Here is a 16,651-nt window from a genome sequence, read left to right as displayed (position 1 = left end):
CACCATGAAGGCAAAAGAACACTCCGTAAAAAGGTTATTGAAAAGCACAAGTCAGGAGATAGATACAAGAACATTTTCCAAGTCACTGAATATCCCTTGGAGTATAGTTAGTCAATCACTAAGAAATGGAAAGAATATGGCACAGCTGTAAATCTGCCTAGAGCAGTCCGTCCTCAAAAACAGTGACCGTGCAAGAAGAGGAATAGTGAAGGAGGCCACCAAGAGACCTAAGACAGCTCTGGTGCAGCTTTATGGGAGAGTGACAAAGAGAAAGCCACAGTTGAAAAATATCTCATGACATACGCAAGTCCTGACAAAGGGTCTCGACCCAAAACGTTGACTGTACTTCTTCCTATAGATGCTGCCTGGCCTGCTGCGTTCCACCAGCATTTTGTGTGTGTTTCATGACATATGACTTGGATTTTACGTCGAATAAACTGGATGCTAGATTTAAGGACTGCACAGCTAAAAGAATAACAGTTCTTTGCAATATAATGAAAAAAGGAACACTGTTCAGTTTTGAAATGCTTAAAGAGAAACACATTAGAAAAACAAGACTTTTATTGGTAGTTACAGATGTGACAGTATGTTAATAGGATGGTTAAAAATGTAACCAAGGCAAGTACATATTTGATAGAGATATTTAGAAAAGCCTGTAATTCAGACAACAGTAGTAGAATAATTTCAAGCGTGTATAAGGGTTTGTCAAATCTTAAAACACATTCGACTTGATACATTACAACAAAATGGGAGAAGGAAGGAGGGATAATTATATCTGAGGAAGAATGGACAATAATATGGAGGTATCAATGGAAGTGTACCAGTTCATAGAAATGGAGGGAGTTTGGATGGAAAAACTTGATAAGATATTTTATTACACCCCCTCAGAAATCCTATTGCGATAGTAACCTCCCTGTTTGCTGGAGAAATTGTGGAAATCAAAATGCAAACCATTATCTTAATTACTGAGAATGCCCCCTTATCAAAGACTATTGGAGTGGGATACACAATGCCCTACAAGACATCTTTAAATATGAAATACCCTTAGAAAGTAAGAGCATATATTTTGGGTATATACCTCAAGAATGGTTAAAAAGAGATAAATATTTAATGAATATACTGCTGGTGGCTGGTAAAAAGACTCTTACCAGGAAATGGCTATCACAGGAGAGCCCAACTTTAAATGCATGGATGGAAATTACAATGGACATATACAAAATGGAGCAGATAACAGCATCTGTTAATCATAAGTTGGAACAATTTGATTCATACCGGGAAAAATGGTTCAACTACATAACACCTCATAGGCCTGATTTTATTCTCACAAATCAATGAATATGTCGTAAAAAAAAAATCACTCCCTACTTGTACATAGTTTTCTCCTTTTGCTTGTTCTTTCTTTCCTCGCTTTTCTTCAAGTGTATACCTCAGATAAATATTATGTGGAGATTTGTGGCATATATGATTATATGATATATATGTACAATATCTGAAATACATCTTATGGAAATGTTTGTTTGATGATGAACTTCAATAAAAAATAAATTACAAAAAAAAGAAAAAAAAAAATTCATGAAATCTCGGCTAGAGTTTGCCAGAAGGCATGTGGGAGATTCTGAAGTCAGCTGGAAGGTGGCTCGTTGGTCTGATGAAACCAAAATTGAGCTTTTTGGCTATCAGATTAAATGCTATGTTTAGCAGAAGTCAAACATTGCTCATCAGCAAAAACTTACCATCCCTACTGTGAAGCGTGGTGGTGGCTGCATCATGTTATGGGAATGCTTCACTGCAGCAGGCCCTGGAAGGCTTGTGAAGGTAGCGGGTAAAATGAATAAAGCAAAATACAGGGAAATTCTGGAAGAAAACCTTGTGCAGTCTGCAAGAGGACTGCGACTTGGGAGATTTGTTTTCCAGCACGCCAATGACCCCAAGCACAAAGCCAAGGCTACACAGGAAGGGTTTAAAAACAACAAAGTTAATGACCTAGAGTGGCCAAGTCAGAGTCCAATTGAGAATTTGTGGCTAGACTTGAAAGTCCTGCTGAAGGGTCCTGGCCCAAAATGCTAACTGTACTCTTTTCCGTAGATGCTGCCTGGCCTGCTGAGTTTCTCCAGCATTTTGTGTGCATTGCTTGAAAAGGGCTGTTTAATCGCGATCCCCATAAAATCTGACAGAGCTTGAACAGCTTTGTAAAGAAGAATGGGGAAAAATTGCAGTGACTGGACGTGCAAAGCTGATAGAGACCTATCCACACAGACTCAAGGCTGTAATTGCCTCCGAAGGTACATTTACTAAATATTGACTTGAAGGGGGTGAAGACTTACGTAATCAACTATTTTGTTTTGTACTTGTAATTAATTTAGATCACTTTGTCGAGATCTGTTTTCACTTTGACACGAAAGTGTCTTTTTCTGTTGATCAGTGTAAAAAAAAATGCCAAATCAAATCCACTGATTCAATGTTGTGAAACAATAAAACATGAAAACTTCCAAGGAGGGGTGGGGGGAGGCTGAATACTTTTTCTAGACACTGTATATTGGTACACTGTAGCTTGCAGTTAGCATGACTCTCTTACAAGTTAGGGTGTTCCAGAGTTTGGAGTTCAATTCAGACATCATCTGTAAGTAGTCTGTATCTCCTCCCTATTGAACGTGTGGGTTTTCTCCAGATGCACCGGTTTCCTCCCACAGTCCAAAGTCACAGGTTAATTAGTCATCGTAAATTGTCCCATGATTAGGTTCGGGTTAAATCGGGGCTGTTGGGGCAGTGCGACAGGACAGAAGAGCCTATTCTGCACTGTATCTCTAAATAAAAAATAAAAAAGTAAATGTAAAGCAAGTTGTAGCATCCAGAAGGGTACACCCAAACAGGACAGTTAGCATTGTGCTGAACAGACAAATTACACAACTCAGGAGTAAACTGGTCTATTACCTTTCTTCTCTGTCCTGCTGCTTTCATACTCTAGCTTGGTTGCCATGACCTCAAACAAGGTTTTAAGGATACTTCGCAGGTCACTTGCATAGTTAGTCTGCAACTGGTCAGCAACACCTATGATGGTGTGAAATGGTGTTAGTTAACACAACTTTCTGCATATGGATCACAATACAACAGGAGTCAATACACACAAATTTCAGGAGTAAAGCCGGGGACATGGTCTTCACCAGAAAATATCTTGCAATGGTGAGACTGATTAAAACAAAGCAGGTTGTTTTGGCACCAATCTATATTTTACCTGTGATGAAAAAGTTGAGGCACAAGTGTTTACAGTAATCAGATACTATATTTTAACAAGCAAACATATTAATGTTTCATTACTACAGGAGCTTAAAATTATTACCAACTTATGCCAGGGTGTTTCCAGGACAACATCAATATTTGTCAAGGATTCTTTGCCCCTCACCACACAAATTCAGAACAGACATTAGCATCAGCAGTTTCAAACTACACAAGCCTTGTAGCTGTGCACACTACCACTGAGCACATCTACCAGGAACGCTGACATGTAAAAGCAACATCCATCATCAAGGACCCCTACCATCTAGGTCATGCTCTCTTCTCACTGCTGCCACCAGACCTCAGGACCCATACCACCAGGTTCAGGAACAGGTATTACACTGCAGCCATCAGACACCTGAACTACCGTGAATAACTTCACTCACCCCAGCACTGAACTGATTCCATAACCTATGGACTCACTTTCAAGGACTCGACAACACACGTTATCAATATTATTTATTACTATTATTTTATTTTTTGATTTGTACAATTTGTCTTTTACACATTTGCTGTTTGTCCATCTTTGCTTGTGTGTAGTTTTTCCAAGAATTCTAAAGTAAATCTTTGTTCTACTGTGAATGCCCACAAGAAAATAAATCTCAGGATAGTATATGGTGTGTGTGTGTGTGTGTGTGTGTGTGTGTGTGTGTGTGTGTGTGTGTGTGTGTATGTGTATACATATATACTTTAATACATTTATATTGAACTTTGAAATATAACCAGCCGATTGTGCAGGCTCTACCATTCAATAATATCATGACTAATCTTCTTCCTCAGTGTCCCACATCACTGGATTCCCATGGCATCCAAAAAACTTATCATTTTGTCTTTAGAAGTATACAGAATGACTCAGCCTCTTGGTGAAAGAACTACAGAGAATCTTCATCTCTAAATGGAAGAAATTCCAACCCCTCTGCTTTTATTTTGAGGCTGATCTCTGGTTGTGTTGGCACATGGCCAAGTGGTTAAGGCATCGGTCTAGTGATCTGAAGGTCGTGAGTTCGAGCCTCAGCTGAGGCAGTGTGTTGTGTCCCTGAGTAAGGCACTTAACCACACATTGCTCTGCAACGACACCGGTGCCAAGCTGTATCGGCCCTAGTGCCCTTCCCTTGGACAACATCGGTGGCATGGAGAGGGGAGACTTGCAGCATGGGCAACTGCCAGTCTTCCATACAACCTTGCACAGGCCTGCGCCCTGGAAATCTTCCAAGGCACAAATCCATGGTCTCACAAGACTAACAGATGCCTAATCTCTGGTTCTAGAAACCCCCAAACAGGGGAAACATCAAACCTGTGTCCAGCCTGTCAAACTCTTAAAGAATAGAAACATAGAAAACCTACAGCACAATACAGGCCCTTCGGCCCACAAAGTTGTGCCAAACATGTCCCTATCTTAGAAATTACTAGGGTTACCCATAGAACAGCCCTCTATTTTACTAAGCTCCATGAACCTATCCAAAAGTCTCTTAAAAAGACCCCACCGTTGCCGGCAGCCCACTCCATGCACTCACAACCATTTCAGCCCTGGGAAAAAGCCCCTGACTATCCACACAATCAATACCTCTCATCATCTTATACACCCCTATCAGGTCACCTCTCATCCTCCGTCACTCCAAGGAGAAAAGGCCGAGTTCACTTAACCTATTCTCATAAGGCATGCTCCACAATCCAGGCAACATCCTTGTAAATCTCCTCTGCACCCTGTCTATGGTTTCCACATCCTTCCTGTAGTGAGGCAACCAGAACTGAGCACAGTACTCCAAGTGTGGTCTGACCAGGGTCCTATATAAATGCAACATCAACTCTCAGCTCCTAAATTCAATTCCACAATTGATGAATACCAATACACCATACACCTTCTTAACCACAGAATCAACATGCACAGCTGCTTTGAGTGTCCTATGGACTCGGACCCCAAGATCCCTCTGATCCTCCACACTGCCAAGAGACTTACCATGAATACTATATTCTGCCATCATATTTGACTTACCAAAATGAACCACTTCATACTTATCTGGGTTGAACTCCATCTGCAACTTCTCAGCCTAGTTTTGCATCCTATCAAAGTCCCGCTGTAACCTCTGACAGCCCTCCACACTATCCACAACACCTCCAACCTTTGTGTCATCAGCAAACTTACTAACCCATCCCTCCACTTCCTCATCCAGGTCACTTATAAAAATCATGAAGTGTAAGGGTCCCAGAACAGATCCTTGAGGCACTCCACTACTCCTAATCATATTATACCTCTCCAAATGTTCATAAATCCTGCCTCTCAGGATCTTCTCCAACAACTTACAACACTGAGGTAACACTCACTGGTCTATAGTTTCCTCTCTTGAATAAAGGAACAACATCTGCAACCCTCCAATCCTCCGGAACCACTCTCGTCTCCATTGATGATTCAAAGATCATCACCAGAGGCACAGCAATCTCCTCCCTCACCTCCCACAGTAGCCTGGGGTACATCTCATCCAGTCCTGGCGACTTATCCAACTTGATGCTTTCCAAAGCTCCAGCACATCCTCTTTCTTAATATCTACATGCTGAAGCTTTTCAGTCCACTGCAAGTCATCACTACAAACACCAAGATCCTTTTCCATAGTGAATACTAAAGTATTCATTAAGTACCCCTGCTATTTCCTCCGGTTCCATACACACTTGCCCACTGTCACACTTGATAGGTCCTATTCTTTCACGTCTTATCCTCTTGCTCTTCACATACTTGTAAAATAGGGTTTTCCTTAATCCTGCTGTCCAAGTCCTTCTCATGGCCCCTTCTGGCTCTCCTAATTTCCTTCTTAAGCTCCTTCCTGTTAGCTGTATAATCTTCTAGATCTCTAACATTACCTAGCTCTCTGAACCTTTCGTAAGCTTTTCTTTTCTTCTTGACTAGATTTATTACAGCCTTTGTACACCATGGTTCCTGTACCCTACCATAACTTCCCTGTCTCATTGGAACGAACCTATGCAGAACTCCACTCAAATATCCCCTGAACATTTGCCACATTTCTGCCGTACTTTTCCCTGAGAACATCTGTTCCCAATTTAAGCTTCCAAGTTCCTGCCCGATTGCCTCATAATTCCCCATAATCCAATTATACGCTTTTCTAACTTGTCTGTTCCTATCTGTCTCCAATGCTATTGTAAAGGAGATAGAATTCTTTATCTCTATCTCTAAAATGCTCTCCCACTGACAGATCTGACACCTGAACAGGTTCATTTCCCAATACCAAATCAAGTACAGCCTCTTCTCTTGTAGGCTTACCTACATATTGTGTCAAGAAACCTTCCTGAACACACCTAACAAACTCCACCCCATCTGAACCCTTTGCTCTAGGGAGATGCCAATCGATATTTGGGAAATTAAAATCTCCCATCACGACAACTCTGCTATTATCACACCTTTCCAGGATCTGTTTCCCTATCTGCTCCTCGAAATCCCTGTTACTATTGGGCGGCCTATAAAAAACATCCAGTAAAGTTATTGACCCCTTCCTGTTCCTAACCTCCACCCACACAGACTCCATATAACAATTACGAAGCGGAAACAGGCCATCTCGGCCCTTCCAGTCCGTGCCGAACTCTTACTCTCACCTAGTCCCACCGACCTGCATTCAGCCCATAACCCTCCATTCCTTTCCTATCCATATAGCTGCCCAATTTAACTTTAAATGACAACATCGAACCTGCCTCAACCACTTCTGCTGGAAGCTCGTTCCACACAGCTACCACTCTCTGAGTAAAGAATTTCCCTCTCATGTTACCCCTAAACTTTTGCCCTTTAACTCTCAACTCATGTCCTCTTGTTTGAATCTTCCCCACTCTCAATGGAATAAGCCTATCCATGTCAACTCTATCTATTCCCCTAATAATTTTAAATACCTCTATCAAGTCCCCCCCCTCAACCTTCTATGTTCCAAAGAACTTGTTCAACCTTCCTCTATAACTTAGGTGATGAAACCCAGATAACATTCTAGTAAATCTTCTCTGTACTCTCTCCATTTTGTTGACATTTTTCCTATAATTCGGTGACCAAAACTACACAATACTCCAAATTTGGCCTCATTAATGCCTTGTACAATTTCAACATTACATCCCAACTCCTATACTCAATGCTCTGATTAATAAAGGCCAGCATACCAAAAGCTTTCTTCATCACCCTATCCACATGATATTCCATCTTCAGGGAACTATGCACCATTATTCCTAGATCCCTCTGTTCTACTGCATTCTTCAATGCCCTACCATTTACCATGTATGTCCTATTTTGATTAGTCCTACTAAAATGTAGCACCTCACACTTATCAGCATTAAACTCCATCTGCCATCTTTCAGCCCACTCTTCTAACTGGCCTAAATCTCTCTGCAAGTTTTGACAACCTACTTCATCATCCACAACGCCACCTATCTTAGTATCATCTGCATACTTACTCATCCAATTTACCACCCCATCATCCAGATCATAAATATATATTACAAACAACATTGGACCCAGTACAGATCCCTGAGGCACACCACTAGTCACCGGCCTCCAATCTGACAAACAGTTATCCACCACTACTCTCTGGTTTGTCCCATCCAGCCACTGCTGAATCTATTTTACTACTTCAATGTTAATACCTAACGATTGAACCTTCCTAACTAACCTCCCATGTGGAACTTTGTCAAAGGCCTTACTGAAGTCCAGACAGACAACATCCACCGCTTTACCCTCGTCAATTTTCCTAGTAACCTCTTCAAAAAATTCAATAAGATTTGTCAAACATGACCTTCCACGCACAAATCCATGTTGACTGTTCCTAATCAGACCCTGTCTATCCAGATAATTATATATACCATCTCTAAGAATACCTTCCATCAATTTACCCATCACTGATGTCAAACTCACAGGCCGATAATTGCTAGGTTTATTCTTAGAACCCTTTTTAAACAACGGAACAACATGAGCAATCTGCCAATCCTTCGGCACCATCCCTGTTTCTATTAACATTTGAAATATTTCAGTCAGAGCCCTGCTATTTCCACACTAACTTCCCTCAAGGTCCTAGGGAATATCCTGTCAGGACCCGGAGACTTATCCACTTTTATACTCCTTAAAAGCTCCAGTACTTCCTCTTCTTTAAACATCATACTTTAATCATCATCAACTTCCCTACCTGTTTCCCTTATTTTACACAATTCAATATCCTTCTCCTCAGTGAATACCGAAGAAAAGAAATTGTTCAGAATCTCCCCCATCTCTTTTGGCTCCACACATAGCTGTCCACTCTGATTCTCTAAGGGACCAATTTTATCCCTCACTATCCTTTTGCTATTAATATAACTGTAGAAACCCTTTGGATTTATTTTCACCTTACTTGCCAAAGCAACCTCATATCTTCTTTCAGCTTTTCTAATTTCTTTCGTAAGATTCTTTTTACATTCTTTATATTCCTCGAGCACCTCATTTATTCCATGCTGCCTATATTTATTGTAGATATCTCTCTTTTTCCGAACCAAGTTTCCAATATCCCTCGAAAACCATGGCTCTCTCAAACTTTTAACCTTTCCTTTCAACCTAACAGGAACATAAAGATTCTGTACCCTCAAAATTTCACCTTTAAATGACCTGCATTTCTCTATTACGTTCTTCCCATAAAACAAATTGTCCCAATCCACTCCTTCTAAATCCCTTTGCATCTCCTCAAAGTTAGCTTTTCTCCAATCAAAAATCTCAACCCTGGGTCCAGACCTATCCTTCTCCATAATTATATTGAAACTAATAGCCCATTGCCGATTGTCCGTAGACAATCCCTCCATGATGTCCACCTTTTCTGCAGCCAATGGGGTATGTTTCAATGAAATCACCTCTGATTCTCCGACCACAATTGTCACGCAATCACAGGAACCTTTGTTGTACCTGTTATTTCAAGTACATCCTTCCCGAGGCAGTCCAAGTATGATGTCACCAGGGTCCTACAGATATACTTATGCCTTTACTCAAATTCTCTTGCAATGAAAGCCAACATAACGTTCACTTGTCTTAGTACTTGCTGTACATACACAACTCAAGAAAGCAGCATCCATTGTTAAGGACCTTCACCATCTAGAACATGCCCTCTTCATATTACCACCAACAGGGAGGATATACTGGAGCCTGGAGATACACATTCAATGTTTTCGGAACAGCTTCTTCCTCACTGCCATCATATTTATGAACAGTCTATGAACCCATGAACATGATCTCACAATTTTCTCTTCTTTTGGACTACTCATTTATCTTTTATATTTCTTGTTGTAACTAACTGAGAGGGGGAATGAGGGCAGGGATAGAGGAATCATGGTTGGGAAAAGGGGAAGGGAGGGGGAGGGAACAGGAACACCAGAGAGAAACTCTGTAAAGATCAATAAAGCAATTGTTTGAATCAAATGACCTTGCCTGGTATCTCAGGGCTGCATGTGTCTGCATCCATGCCACCCTTCACCCCTGGTACTCCTTCTCTGCCATGGCACACCCTTCCACAGAGCTCCACCCTCACCATTCCCAACATTCTTTGCTCCCACCAGAGTTACAAACTCATTCTCTGCTCCACATTGACAATACAGTACTGTGTAAAAGTCTCAGGCATCCCGGCCATATACATGTGCATAAGACTTTTGCACACTTACGTACAGGAGTTTAAATTTCTTGCATTGTATTGAAATGCAAAACAACTTTCATGACATATGTCAGCTATAATAAATCTGATTCTAATGTTGACTTCCTTATGTATAAAGGGTAACAGGTCCCACTGAATGTCACCACCATTCAATCCTTTAATGTCTGCAAAAATAACTTCTCTATCTTCCCCAACCTCATTTTTCCCCCTCACAATATGGTGATGTCTTCTTACATTCATTTAGCCAGTCTACATCCTTGAGGCCCCTCAGACATCATGTGTCTCACACATGCAGCACTAATCTTTGAGACATCTCACTAATTATAGTCTCAACTTGGGGAAAAAAAAATTCCTTCTGTATTATCACAAGACAAGTGTGTAAAGGGCTTCAAGGCTAAGTGAATGGGTGTTGTAACAATTTTCACCTGTACCTTAGTCCACCTTGTGCAGCAACTTAGTGAAGGTCTTTTGCAGTCCAGTACACCACATTTACTTGTTCACCTTTATCCTATTCTGTTAATTACAAACTTTAAAAAAAATTGCTGGATATGATTTTCCTTTCACTAATGCATGCTGACTCTGTTAAACCCTATCATTAGTTTTATTAAGATCATGGCATAAAACAAAGTCATTCAATAAAGCAGGGAATTTTCTGAGTACAAAGTATATAGATACCTGCGATGCACACAAAAAGTCTGTGAATAAGGTCACTGCTGCTATGGAAACGAGCCCGGATCTTCTCTCTAGTGGCAATCTTGGCAGCCAGAAGTGCAAGCTGGATCTCCTCTTGATCTACATCCTCAGAGGTGTAGGAACTTGTAGTTAGACTGCCAACAGGACTGTAATAACAGAGCATGTGTTAATGCCAGAAGAACTGAAAAGAATTTTAAAACACAGGCCATCAGTATGCTCTTGTAACAAAACAAAATGTTGAATGTCACCCTACACCAGTTTGCCTAAAAGCCTCAACCACAGAGTTTGTATGGTGAAACTAAACTCCCCAAGTGCAGTAAGGCAGAACTCCTAATACAATGTACACTCTCTGGACTCATTCAACAACATAAGTGTTCTTGGACACGTGAACTATCACCTATCACATCTACAAATGGGAGAGACTCAGGACCAAGCAATGCCCCTTACTTAGAAGTTTTCATCTTTGCTATCATTCTGTTGGCTCACTTTGTAATCTCTCCCAGCCCTCGAATTCTTCTACTCTGTCCCTGTGCATATTTTATACCTTACTTTCTTTAAGCCCATGTTTTTAAACAGTTGTGTCTTAACGTCTCCTTATGTAGCTCCATATCAAACCTTATCAAATGACTTTCATGTAGTATTAGGATCATACATAAATTGTAAGCTGCAGACCTTCACTAGGTAAAGTAGTAAATGAAAAATATTGACAAGGACCTGAATGTCCCAGTTTTATAGTACCTCAGTGCAGTCTCCCTGCAAATAATGCACCAAGATGTCAGCTTCAATTACTTTTTCCACAAAAGATTGACAAAAGCACTTCAAATCCTACTTCTCATAGTCCACGAGCTTTTTGAGCAATCATATGAACATGACTGATCTCCATCTCAGTGAAACTTTTCAGCACTACTGATACTCCTTAAATCTTAATGTCCAGAAATCCATTGATCTTTATTTTGAATGAAACCAATCAGCTCTCATAGCTCTTGGGATAAAGAAATTTCTCCTCATCTCAGTCCTAAACAATCAACCTGTCATTCTGAAATTGTGCCCTCTGGTCCTAGGCTGCTCATCCAGAGGAAACATCTTCTTTGGATCTACCAGTCAAACCCAAATTTTCAACAAGTATCTGTCATTCCTCCAAGATCTGGAGATTACCACCTCAATCTCTCCTCGTATGCAAACACAGAAAATCTGAAGCCAGTGTGAAAAATCGTAACACTGAGCACAAAACCCCATACCTGGAAACAGTGTGGTAAATGGCAAGTATATCATTTCTTAAAGAGCTGAAAGCAAGCCACAGTGCATTCTTACCAAGACTTTACGGTAATAAGATTTTCTTACACTCATGCTTAAATATTCTCATAATGAAGGCTAACATTTGATTTGTGCTCTTAATTTTGTGCTACACTGATATGTTAGCTTTCAGTGATTGTCTTTTTTATATCAATATTACTCATTCTTTCATCATTTAACAAATCTCTCACACACTCTGAAATAGATGACATCATTTTTCAATGTAAGGCTCCATTTGTCATGTTTTGTTTTTGCCCATTCATTTAACTTGTCCATATCACCTTGAAGCCTCTATATTCTCCTCAGTATGCAGAGTCTCATGTCGTTCAGTGCTATCAGCAAATATGGAATTAGTCCCCTCAGATTCGTAATACAGATTGCACATTTAGTGTTTGGGACCCCAGCTAATCATAGTTCTCCATTGGTCACAGCCTGCCAACCCAAAAGTACTAACTTTAAGCTCTCTATCTGACAGATTCCTCTGCACTGGTGAGATCTGACTCAGATTGGAGACTGCTTTGTTGAGCACCTTCATTCTGTCCACCTCAAACGGCAGGATCTCCTGGCGGCTACCTGTTTCCATGCTGATACGTATACCCACGGCCTCCTCTACTGTCATGATGAGGCCAAATTCAGATTGGAGGAGCAACACCTTGTATTCCATCTGAGTAGCCACCAAGCTAATGGCATGAGCATCAATTTCTCCAACTTCTGGTATTTTCGACCTCCTGCCTTTTGCTCTCTCCCCCCACATCTCTCCTTCCGTTCCCCATTCTGGTTATCCTCTCACCCCTTCTCTTCTCCCACCCTCGTGACCTACCCATCACCTTCCTCTGGTTCCCCTCCTTCATCCCTTCACTTCCCGGTCCACTGCCCTCTCCTATCACATTCATGTTCAAGTTTAATTATTATTCAACAATGAACATAAATATAGCCAGTTCAAGTTTAACTATTATTCAAGAATGAACATGAATATAGCCAAACAAAACAGTGTTCCTTCAGGGAAAAGGTGCAAAACACATCAGCAACAGCACACAGCATATTACATATAACACAAACAACACATATGGTTATGATTTCAGGAAAACATACAGTCACAAGGAGAGAAAAAATATAGCTCAAGTCCTTGAGCTGTCCTGGTTGTTCTTCCACCGAGCGAACACTGGAGGGCAGCACCGAGTGAACACCAGACAGCAGCACTAATGAAAGGGACCAACTCCCAACCCAGTATGAAATCCAGTGGCACACAGCCAGATCCGATGTCTCCTTTGCTGGTGACCGCAACAAACAAGTCCGAGGCTTGTGGGCCTTGTCCGTGCAACAACTGAGGGAATACAGCTCCTCCGTTGTAGGTCTTGCCAATGATCCAGTTAGTTGGGCTTTCAGTATTCTACATTTGTACATTACCAACATCAGACAGGGTCTTGCAATCACAATAAAAATGACCAAGACCGCGCACCATCTCTGTACAACAGTAAGCAACAAGTCAAGAAGACAACAGAACAATCTGCAATAAGTCCAGTTCTATTGCTATCGAGCAACTCACTGATGGAATAGTCCTGCAGTACTTTATGTTCTTGGTATCAAGCAGTGACTACTACTACTTCAGTCCTTTACCTTTTCCACCAATCACCTCCCAGCTTCTCAACTCATCCCCCCCAACCTTTCACCCATCACCTGCCAGCATGGAATCTTTCCCCTCCCCCAACCTTCTTATTCTGGCTTCTACCCCTTTCCGTTCTTCGGCAAAGAATGATGAAGGGTCTTGGCCCAAAGGTCTACTGTTTACTCCCTTCCACAGATGCTGCCTGACCTGCTGAGCTCCCCCAACATTTTGTGTGTGTTACTCATCTAATTCTCAATCCATGTGAGTATATTACCATCAATTCCATGTGCTCTAATTTTGCTGGCCAACATCCTATGTGGCCCTGAAGATCCAAATATGCCACATTTGCTGGTTCCCTATTACTTGTATCCTCAAAGAACTCCAGTGTAGTTAAACATGATTTTCCTTCAATAAATAACTAAGTTGACTCTGCTCACTCCTATGGTTCTGTTCAAGGTAATTGGCTAAAAGAAATTCCAGCATTTTCTTTGCCATAACACGAGGCTAACATGTTAGCAGTTCCCCATTTTCATTATTCTTTTTTCTAAAAGAAGTGGTGATATATCTGCACCTTCATTTGCATGAACCATGAAAACTTTGGAAGATGATAACCAGAATATCTACAACAACATACAAACTGCTGGAGGAACTCAGCAAGTCGAGCAGCACCTGTGGGGGATGGGCGATGGGAGGGAAATTTTAATGTTTGGGGTTAAAGCTCTGCATCAGGGCTATCTACTCACGTTTCTATTCACTAATTCTAAACACATTCAAAACTCTGGGATATAAATCACTGGCTCAATTAGGATTTATTAACTTTCAAGTTCACTGACTTAAATTCTACTTTTGACTTCAGTTCCCCATTCTCACCCATTACTTTGGTTCCTGAGTTTATTTAATTGTTATACTGATTTATTGCTCTGCAAGAGTACTAATTGATCACTGATTAAATATTATGCAATCTTTATATTATGAAGATGAGTATAAAAAATGATGAGACTTTTTAAATTCCTACTAACTCTTTCACTCCAATTGGTCTATATGCTATAACAGGAAAATAATTTCCAAATGCTGCTTACACCCAAGGATCATATTCATAATGTTAATGGAACAAGTTTTTTTTTAAAAAAAGGCAACAACCCTGTTCTGCATTAAATCATTTTTCTGTGCTTGCTATTTTGGTGATAGGCTTGAATATTACCAAAATCAAATTTAAGGATAATGTTTCACTTACTGTGAAAAATGACAACTAATACAAATAAAAAGTTGTTAACTGAACTCTTGAAGGGGAAAAAACTGTAGGCTTGAAAATGAAACTATAACAAATCGATAACAAGATGATTAACAAAATTAAAGCAAATACTGACTGCAGATATAAGTGAATGAATTAAAACGTAGGGCAACAACTCTGAAGAAAAAATTCTGCAGTGAAAATACCAGAATAGAGCCTTCCAAAATATTGTATCCTGCATAAGGCTATCTAAAGCTACTAACTACATGGGACTTTGCACTTAATAAGTAAACAAAGGTTAACGAAGAAGCAATAATATAAAACCTGATAATATTGCAAAGTAGTATAATCCAATTGAGATACTGAAATGCAAGATGGAAACTATACAAGCAAACGATACGTTGCACAATTTAGTCAATCTTGCAATTTTCAAGTGACCATGAAAGCTTAAAAATGTTTATTGAGGCCCTGTCAGACAAAGAACCCATCATCTCAATGAATTACTTCCCACTCTAGACACAATCCTGTAGCTGATTTGTAATATTCTTTCTAACAGCTCTAATCCACCTGTTTTTATTTAGAGATTGAGCACAGGAACAGGTACTTCCAGCTCAATGAACCCACGTTACCTAATTCTACCCACGTGACCAATCAACCTACCAACCCAGATGTCTTTGGAATGTGTGAGGTAACCGGAGGACCCAAAGGAAACCCACGCAGTCACAGAGAGAACATGCAAGTTCCTTACAGAGAGTAGCAGAACTGAATCCAGGTCGCTGATGTTGTAATAGCGTAATGGTAACCACTATGCTACTGTGTTATCCATACTGCAGGGGGCCGCCTTCAAGTGGCTGTAACACCATATAATATAGGAGCAGTATTAGGCCATTCAGTCCATCGAGTCTGCCCCACCATTCCATCAAGGCTGATTTATTATCCTTCTCAACTCCATTCTCCTGCCTTCGCCCCATAACCTTTGATACCCTGACTAATTAAGAACTTGTCAGCCTCCACTTTAAATACACTCAATGACTTGGCCTGTATAGCTGCCTGTGGTAATGAATTCCATAGATTCACCACCCACTGGTTAAAGAAATTTCTTCTCATCTGTTCTAAGTTGACATCCCTCTATTCTGGTCCTAGACTCACCCACTAAGGGAAAAATCCTCTGCATCTAGTCCTTTCAATATTCTATAGATTTCAATGAGATCGCCCCTCATTCTTCTAAACTCGAGCAAGTACAGGCCCAGAGCGAAACAACCCTCATACCTTAACCCTTTCATTCTCAGAATCATTCTTATGAACCTTGATACTTTTAGTACCAAGTTTCACTAAATAGACACTTCAGTGCACTGCACTCTTACAGCACAAACACAAGAGATTCTAAAGATGCTGGAAATCTTGAGCAACGCGCACAAGATGCTGCAGGAACTCAACAAGTCCAGCCGCCTCTATAGAGGGGAATAAACATTCAGTGTTTTGGGTCAAGACCCGACATTCAGAATTTCTCCAGCATTTTGTCTGTGGTCCCTTCTCTGTCCAGTTAGACATTAAAAATTCATAAGAGAACAGGGGAATCACCACCTGACATGGAATGGTTGGAATTTGTGTTGCTTTTATAGAGTGCCTCAACTGCCATTGAGACTCAGTTGGCAAAAAAGTCAAATTACTGTTACTTGGGACTGTTCAGTTCTGATGTGTGCCAGGAGTTTCTGTACTTTAGCACATGCATCCTTGATGTAACGACTTTTAAAACTTGCTTTTGATATAGATTACTGTGGAGGATCCAGGTAAATTACATATTCAGTAAAGTTCTTCAAACACCACCAACCTCATCCCCAATGCCCCAAAAATAGATTTGAAGGTTTTCAACATTTCTCTATCTCAGGTAAGCATTACTTTTTGATGACT

The 16,651-nt window shown here is 40.6% G+C and overlaps 1 protein-coding gene and 1 long non-coding RNA gene across 5 annotated transcripts in view; one reads left to right on the top strand and one right to left on the bottom strand.

Moving 5' to 3' along the window:
- zfyve28 (zinc finger, FYVE domain containing 28) overlaps window positions 1–16,651 on the bottom strand; it is a 193,076-nt gene that overhangs the window by 24,219 nt on the left and 152,206 nt on the right. For all 4 annotated transcript variants that reach the window (XM_063049568.1, XM_063049567.1, XM_063049569.1 and 1 more), the window contains 2 exons: window positions 10,593–10,756; window positions 2,932–3,048 (listed from right to left, as the gene is read on the bottom strand). In XM_063049568.1, coding sequence (XP_062905638.1) covers window positions 2,932–3,048; window positions 10,593–10,756 — 281 coding nt within the window. The remainder of the gene's footprint in view (window positions 1–2,931; window positions 3,049–10,592; window positions 10,757–16,651) is intronic.
- Window positions 1–16,651, top strand: part of LOC134347235 (uncharacterized) — a 55,862-nt gene that overhangs the window by 1,975 nt on the left and 37,236 nt on the right. The window contains exons 3-4 of the long non-coding RNA XR_010018112.1: window positions 2,086–2,282; window positions 16,512–16,628. This is a non-coding gene — a long non-coding RNA (uncharacterized LOC134347235). The remainder of the gene's footprint in view (window positions 1–2,085; window positions 2,283–16,511; window positions 16,629–16,651) is intronic.

This window comes from Mobula hypostoma, chromosome 5 (genome assembly GCF_963921235.1).
Source record: "Mobula hypostoma chromosome 5, sMobHyp1.1, whole genome shotgun sequence".
In the NCBI taxonomy this organism is placed as follows: domain Eukaryota; kingdom Metazoa; phylum Chordata; class Chondrichthyes; order Myliobatiformes; family Myliobatidae; genus Mobula; species Mobula hypostoma.
The sequence above is the reverse complement of the archived record's forward strand: the minus strand, read 5'-3'. Positions and strand labels throughout refer to the sequence as shown.